The 7,946-nt window shown below is 49.0% G+C and overlaps 1 protein-coding gene across 1 annotated transcript in view; it reads left to right on the forward strand.

Moving 5' to 3' along the window:
- Positions 1-4,416: 4,416 nt before the first annotated feature.
- The window catches only part of DNAJC27 (DnaJ heat shock protein family (Hsp40) member C27), a 47,505-nt gene continuing 43,975 nt past the window's right edge, over positions 4,417-7,946 (forward strand). Inside the window, exons 1-2 of the mRNA XM_015566432.1 lie at positions 4,417-4,453; positions 4,728-4,813. Of these exons, the coding sequence (XP_015421918.1) occupies positions 4,417-4,453; positions 4,728-4,813 (123 nt within the window). The remainder of the gene's footprint in view (positions 4,454-4,727; positions 4,814-7,946) is intronic.

Genomic DNA, 7,946 nt, shown 5'->3' on the forward strand with positions numbered 1-7,946 from the left:
AGATTTTTTTTGTGGAGGAAGGGCAAAATATGTTAATAGAGGCCATTCTATAATTGTGATAAAAGGTATGGTAATTTGGATTAGATGAGTTGCAGTGGTAATCAAAATAGAGAGGAAGGGACAGATGAGGGGTCTAATAAGAATTTACTAGATATGCTAATGGGTTGGATGTATGAAGTGTGGAATAGGAGGAAACATTTTGCTTAAATGTTTATCTCTAACTATAAAGAGCGAGTCACTTGAGCTGAGAAATTCTATCTTATTCATTTTTGTATCTTTAGTGCCTACTATGGTGCTAGGCACACAGTTGGCACTGAATATATGTTTGATAAATAATTTTACCAGCAGGGGTGTTGGAGGCGGCAGGTGTACCCCTCTCCCAGGTGAGCCAGGGGCGCAAGGAGGACGCACTGGGGAATATCTTTCCACCCTCCCCTGGCCCCGGAGCTAAGCCCCGTCCTCGCTGAGGCCCTCGGCTGCGTCCCTCCCAGCCACTCGCTGACCGCGTGATTGCTATCAGCGTCCGTCCTCGGGGCCAGGGACGCAGGAAACGCACTCCATCCCACCCCCCAGGTGCTGCGGGAAGTCGGCTCTATTTTTCTCTCCCAGATTTTGCGTGTTATTCGCAAGCTTGGCGGTCAGGATCCTCTCTACCTGTGCCCCAGGGCCCGCTGCTCCGTCCTCTGGGGCCGCGTGGAGCAGCAGACCCGGAGGGCTCAGGACCCACCCCCTGAAAACATCTCCTAGGCCAGCGCCCGGCTTTCCCGCGGCTTCTCACCCAGCCTCCTCTACGTTTCGCACATCCACTTTCAATGTTTACTTCTTAGTTTCCCTTCTTGCCCCCATGGTTGAGGTTTCTACTAGATATTAGGGAGGGGAGGTGTGATGTTTTCCGTTCCACAGAAGAGGAAACGGAGGCTGTGAGAGAGGCTGGTTGGTGTTCTTTTTTTCTAGATCCACGGAGCTGTGTGTCTGCAGGCCAGTCACCTACCCTCTCTGAACCTCAGCTTCCTGCCGGACTGTTGGGAAATGGATGGAAAACCCTCATGACCGTACACAGTGGGCACTCTCTTATTTACTTATTTACTTATTTATTTATTTCCTTCCTTCTTTCCTTCCTTCCTCACCCAAGGCAGGGAGAGAGCCAGAGAGAGAGAGAGAATCCGGATTGCGGGATTCTTGGAACAGTGCTCTCTCTGCTGTACCCCACGCCCGTGTTTTCTGTTTCTCTCCGTCCTCACCATCCCCGCCCACTTCCTTGCTACTTCCAGGTTTTGTTCCTGTGCTTTTCCCGCTTTCCCTCTCTTAGAGTACCCGGGAGTCCTGGAGCCCCCCGGAAACCCTGGGAGGGTTCCTGGCGCTCACATTTAGCCTAGAGCCCTTGGACGGCTCTCAAAGCAGCACTGTCTCTATTCTCAGGTCAAGGACCAGGTCAGGTGACTGGGAGATCTGCTGACAGTCACAGCTGAGCCAGGCAGAAAGGAAAATTTGGAGATTGCTTGGTCCGGACATCGAAGATATTCCCACCCCACCGTCTGTTCCACACAAAATATACTCGTCATTCCCTGGTGGCTGCAGTGCTGTGGAAATGCAGTGTCTGTCTGCAGGAGGGAAATATCTGGCAGGGAGGACAAGATAAATACTGATAAAAATGTTACATGACAAAAGAGAATGTAGCAAATTGTGCGTGAGAGTTACAGACCTCTTTTTATTTTATTTTTTAATCTTCACCTGAGGATATATTTTTCCATTGATTTTTTTAGAGCGAGTGGAAGGGTGGGAGGGGGGAAGAGAGAGAGAGGGAGAGAGAGATTGATGTAAGAGAGACATATCCATTGGTTGCCTCCCACACCCGCCCTGACTGGGGCCAGGGATCGAACCTGCAACCCAGGTACGTGCCCTTGACTGGGGATGGAACCCGAGATCCTTCGACTTGAGGGCTGACACTCTAACCACAACACCAGCCAAGGCCAGACCTGTATTTTAGACACTCTGATGGTTGGTAGGTTCATTCATCATTCTTTTTATGAAACACTTAGTGATTACTTCCAATGATGCGCTAGACACTGTGAAAGGTATCAGGAGACATGCAAAGACGATATCAAACCTAGGAAGTTCTACGGTGGAGGCTCCTAGAAGGACCTGGGTAGAGTTTCAGGAAAATAAATATTCAGGAGAGGCTCTGAAGAATGAACAGCGTTTCCCGATGTGGAGATATCATGTAAATAGTTCCAGCCAGGAGGAACTACATTTTGCAAAGGTCAGGATGGTGGAGGGGAGAGAGTAGGTGAGGCGCAGCCGAGGATCCGCCTGGCTGGGGCTGAGCCCGGGGCGGGAGCAGACGCAGAAAGGGAGGCAGGCAAGGTCTCTGGGGCCATGTTGGGAGGGCCTGGAGGGCCCACCCCAAAGGCTTGCATGTTGGATGTAGGGTTGCCAGATTTAGCATATAAATATGCAGGGTGCCCAATTAGATTTAAATTTCAAGACAAAAAGCCTACAGTTTGTTAGGTCTGTCTCATGCAACATTTGGGACATCCTTATACTAAAAAGTTTTGCCATTTATCTGAAATTCGGCTTCAGCCTAGGTTTCATCTGCCTGTTTCATCAGTGCCGTCCTCTGAAGGGTGCTCCTGGATCCTCATGACGGGCCCAGGCCTGGGTAGGCCTTCTCTCTCCGCCCAGCCTGTGTTCCCAAGTAGACCCCACTGCTGGGGGCTCCCCAAGGCACAGGGATGGGGCCATCCGGCTGGCCTGTCAGATTGGGCATGGGGCTTTGGCCGGAGGGCTGAGGTCCCTCTGGACTCTGGGTGTCAGTGGTGAAGGACTCCGCTCATGCCCAGCTTCTCTGAGGTGGAGCCAAGATGTTTAGATAACATCTGTGCAGGAAATGGTGCTGCTGTCCAAGTCTCAGGTGGGGGTGCTACTCCCCGATGAGGAAGCTGAGATTGGCGGGGGGAGGGTACAATCTTTTCACAATTTAAAGCAAAAAAGCAAGACCCCAAGTGTCCCACTACCCAAGAAAACACACCAAGCAGGTGATCAGTTAGTTAGGTCAACCTTGGGGAGAAGAGAAGTCAGAATTGGGATCCCTACCTTAAATAGGTTCTTACTTAGCTGCCCAAACCCAAACACAGTGATTGCTATGACAAGAAGGAGAGTGGGAGAAGGAGTGACATTTGCTGCATGCCCACTGTGCCACAGGTTCTGTGCCAGGCACTCGACACGGATGGTCTTATGTCACAGCTCAGTAACCTTGCAAGGTTAGTGCTATTATTCTCATTTTACAGCTGGAAAACTGAGGCCCGGAGGGTCGAGCAGGGATTCAAGCCCCGGTCACTGTGCCAAGCCCCGTTGTCTTTCCACCACAGCACGATGCCCTGCGGTCCACACCGACACCCACGTGAACTTTCAATCACATTCTTCCTCACAGTCTAACGCCCCAGGCCCCTTCCCGCCCTTTACCTGCATCTGCTCTCCTTCCTCATGTGTATTTCACTCCCCGATTTCCTGGGTTCGGAGGGTAGAGATTAACGCGGGTCTCAGGCTATCCAGGCCCATGCAGGCTAATGTCCACCCGCCTCCTAGGCCCTCAGCAGTGGACCCCTGTGGCATTTGCCAAATCCGGAGCCCAGAGCCCTCCAGGGTCTGGAGGGTCAGGGCAGGGAGCTAAGCTTCAGAAAAGGTTTTTATTCTTTGGCCAAAGTACACCCTACTTAACACAGTCACTATAAACAAAGTCTTTTGCTGGGATCATGAGCAAGCACCACAATTTCCAGTTTCCTTATGAGCCAAAGGCCAAATCTCTCTGCATTACAGGGAAAGGGAGCCTTGGAAGTAGGAGGCCCTCTACAACCATCTCATAAAACCCAGGATCCTCACCTGCATCCCTGGCTCTGGCGTCCTGGGCACAACACCAGGCCTGTCCTGTAGTCCAGGCAGCTGGCCCCCTGACTCCCCAGCCTCACAAGGCCCCACCCCCTGCACTGTGTCTGCGCAAAAGCCTCTCATGGCATCAGCCTTGAGCACCCGACAGCTTTAAAGGACCTTTCGGAGGGAGCAAGGAGGGAAGAAGATGACAGCCCCAGGAGATAGTTTCAGAGAAAAATAAGTCATGAAACTTAGAGAAGGGCCCCGGGAGAACCAGAGGGGAGCGTGTGCCCCGGGAGAACCAGAGGGGAGCGTGTGCCCTGGGAGAACCAGAGGGGAGCGTGTGCCCCGAAGACTGCCCCGTAGCTGACTAGCTGTGAAGCCTGAAATAGAACTCAGGATTCCTGACTCCAGGCCGGGTGACTTGAACTCCTGGCACCTCTCCCTTAAAGCAGGTGCCTTGACCTACTTCTCAGAAGCCGCAGGGAAAGAACAGCCTATAAAACAATAACCAAGTATAGGAGCAGCTGGGTAACCAAAGGCTGAAGAATGCATCTCCACAACACAGACAACAGCTCCGAGCCAGGTCAGTGGGACGTGCTCTTGGCACGGTTCCTGGGAGCTGCTTTGGGTACAGGAGGGACGCGGAGGGGACAGAGCCGCCGTGAGATCAGGGCAGGAGTACCTGGAGTGGAGAAGGCGCTGCAGACACATTTTACCTCCGCCAAACCAGATGCTACCAGAGAGGGAGTGAAGTTTGAGATAGTGATTAATAATGCGTTGAGTTTTAGAAGCACGAAGCAAATTCTCCTCGTCACCATCCTCTTCTGCCCGTGGTTTATCCTGTGTTCACCCCCCAGAGCAGGGCCAGACTCCCTCCACTGTCTATGGCTCCCTATGGTCCCTGGAGAAGAGGCTCCTTTCCCTCATGAAGCTCAAGTCCAAGGTAAAAGCTCCAGCGTTACTATGCCTTCAGGCCCCACCATTCCATCCCCTCACTCTCCTGGCTCCTTGCTGTCAGGAGGCACCTATTCCCCACCGATTACCTCCCACCTTCAGCCTGTGTGACACCTGCCCCACTGAGAGACCCAAGTCCGTCCTCACGCTGAAGGCCCTGAAGGCCCATGGCATCGATTGTGCATCTATTGATAGGCACGACTTGAAAGAGGAAAGAGGACATGGGCAGTGAATAGCTGGTCAGAGAGATGAGCTCAGGAGGTCAGCTCTGGCTTTCCAGGCCGTGGCTAAGGAGACCTGAATTCCACCCCAGCCAGAAGCAACAGGCTTGTCCAGAGGCGGGCCAGCCTGATCAAACAATAGTTTAAATGAAATTGGATGACAGGGAAAAAACACCTCCAGAAAACTGTAAGCCCGGCTACTAGAGAAAGAGTTTTGGAGAGGCTGATCTCTAAGACCTGAAAATCGGTGCCGATGGAGGAAGAGCTCTAGGGCTTCAGTGGAGCCAGATGCCAGCTCACCAAGGAAGTTACTCTGGCCAAACCCCGCCTCTCCAGCCTTGTCTATTCAGAGCCTCGTATTAGCTTTGGACCCTGAAATCACCCCTCCTGCTCCCCTAAAGAATGCTGACTGCTACACCCACTTGCTCAGCCTTTGGCAGCCCTATCTATGCCCATTTCCCCCTCCCTGGACTCTGTCAGCCACAAGAATCCTCTCTGATATGTAGCCCCACTTCTCAGCTTCTAGATCTCTAGCCCCGTTCTCACTTTTCTGGCTCAGAGATGATAGCTCATTTCAGTCTCATGACAGGATGCTCAGCAATTCTCGGGTGGAAATATTAAAGAAGCTTAGACGTCTATATACCAACATGCGTACAATGAAGAAAGTCAATTTGATTTTGAAGCTCATTAGTATCTGATGTCTTGTAGGTCAGGACTAATTCATGCTTGAATTGATGGAACATGCATTTATTGAGAGCCTACTGCATGCAAAGACTATGTTAGAGTGGAGACAGAGAGACAGAAACATCTTTGCCATTCAGAAAACTCACATTCTAGTGAGAAGGGCAGTTAGGACAATGCAGTGTCAGAAGAAAGATACAAATAGAGTCCTAGAAACTGGACTCTAAAAACTACAAAATATTGCTGAAAGAGATTAAAGGAAACCCAAATAAATGGAAAGACATTCTACATGCATGGACTGGAAGACTTAATATTGGGATGATGTCCATGGAATCCAAAACAATCTTCAGACTCAATACAATCCCTACCAAAATTCTAATGGCATATTTCTCAGGATGATAATAAACAATCTTAAAATTCATATGGACCATAAAAGACTGAGTAGTTAAGGCAATCTTGAGAAAGAACAAACTGGAAGCTTCATGCTATTTCAAACTATATTACAAAGTAATGGTAATCAAAATGCTGTGGCATGCCGAAACCGGTTTGGCTCAGTGGATAGAGCGTCGGCCTGCGGACTGAGGGGTCCCAGGTTCGATTCCGGTGAAGGGCATGTACCTGGGTTGCGGGCACATCCCCAATCGGGGATGTGCAGGAGGCGGCTGATCGATGTTTCTCATCGATGTTTCTGACTCACTATCTCTCTCCCTTCCTCTCTGTAAAAAATCAATAAAATGTATTTAAAAAAAAATGCTGTGGCATCTATATAGACTAGTAGAGTAAATTGTTCAGAAATAAACCTTCACATATATGCTCTACCATTTTTCTACTAGGTTACTAGAGAAAGCAACCTTTTTTCTGATGTTCTCTTGTTACTGAGACAAAGGGTATTAGAGCATTAGAGATTAACTGGGATCTTCTAGGTCCCAGAGGGTGTATTGGTTTGATCTATTAGGAAACCCCACCTGGAACAGCAGATACAATTGAAGGCATCATCTTGTTAAGCTTATAATAATCCAAGGGTACTGAGAACCCATGTTGTTTTCTAGGGTTCAGTCCTCTTCCTTTTGAAAAATATTTTTTTATTATTAATTTTAAAGAAGAAGGGAGAAGGAGAGGAAGAGAGAGATAGAAACATCAATGATGCGGGAGAATCATTGGTTGGCTCCCTCCTGCATGATCAGGGATCGAGCCCACAGCCCGGGCATGTGCCCTGACTGGGAATCGAACTGTGACCTCTTGGTTCATAGGTCGACAATCAACCACTGAGCCACACCGGCCAGGCAAGCCATCTTCTTCTATAGCCAATTAAATAGTTAATGGAAATATGATAAAATTCTGCATCTTGGGACTAACAAGAATATTATAGTGGCGACAGTATTAATTATTTCCTTGGATATCTAGTATTGCTTTCAACTATTTTTTTGATAGATAGGAGGGATTGAGGGTACTTCCACATAGTCCTGTTTACTAATTGGTCTTATTTTATAGGAGAGGAATCTACTTCTCTAATGATGCTAATCTCTGAAAATGTGTAGTTCAGTTCTATACTCAAGAACTGAGGAAATAACTAGGGAATGGATTCGGGGTCATAGAGCCCACTGTGAAGTAGATTCTGGCCCAAATTCCATTTATGACTTGACTCTCATAAACCGCGCCCCACCCCCCTTCCACTGTGACCAGTGGGCAATAGCAGCAGTAAGCATTCTGAAGGATTTGTGTTATCTCTAAGTCAATGTCCAATAACCCCCGAGGGATCTCCTCTCCACCCCAACCAATTACCTTGTAATTGATCACAATTCCCTTTGGAAAAGAGTCTATCCTTGTGGTGGTACTGCAGTGTTGTTCCTCAAAAGTGCCCAGGCCTTCCCTATTCCTGGAGTGCTGAGTCCAGTAATTGGATGTGGGGCTGTCACTCTATTGTCATGACTTGAGCCAGATGGTAGTTTTTCAGCAGACCTGGAGTTTGGTTTTTTAATTTTTGAATTATTTGTTTTTAAACATATTTCAAATAAAATGGGATCTTAGAAGATAATGGTTTGTTTTGCTAATGAGGACCCATGACCCAAAAACCTTGGAGGTTTTAATAATTGTGCTAGCCTGGCATGTCTCCGCACCACTGGCCGTTGGGTGTCATCATTTGGCATCTGCTGAGCCAGGATCTGTCCATTGGGACTGAAATAGAGGGGTCATCCCAATTGTAGCCGATCGCAGGCATTC

This window comes from Myotis davidii, unplaced genomic scaffold (assembly GCF_000327345.1).
Source record: "Myotis davidii unplaced genomic scaffold, ASM32734v1 scaffold238, whole genome shotgun sequence".
Classification (NCBI taxonomy): domain Eukaryota; kingdom Metazoa; phylum Chordata; class Mammalia; order Chiroptera; family Vespertilionidae; genus Myotis; species Myotis davidii.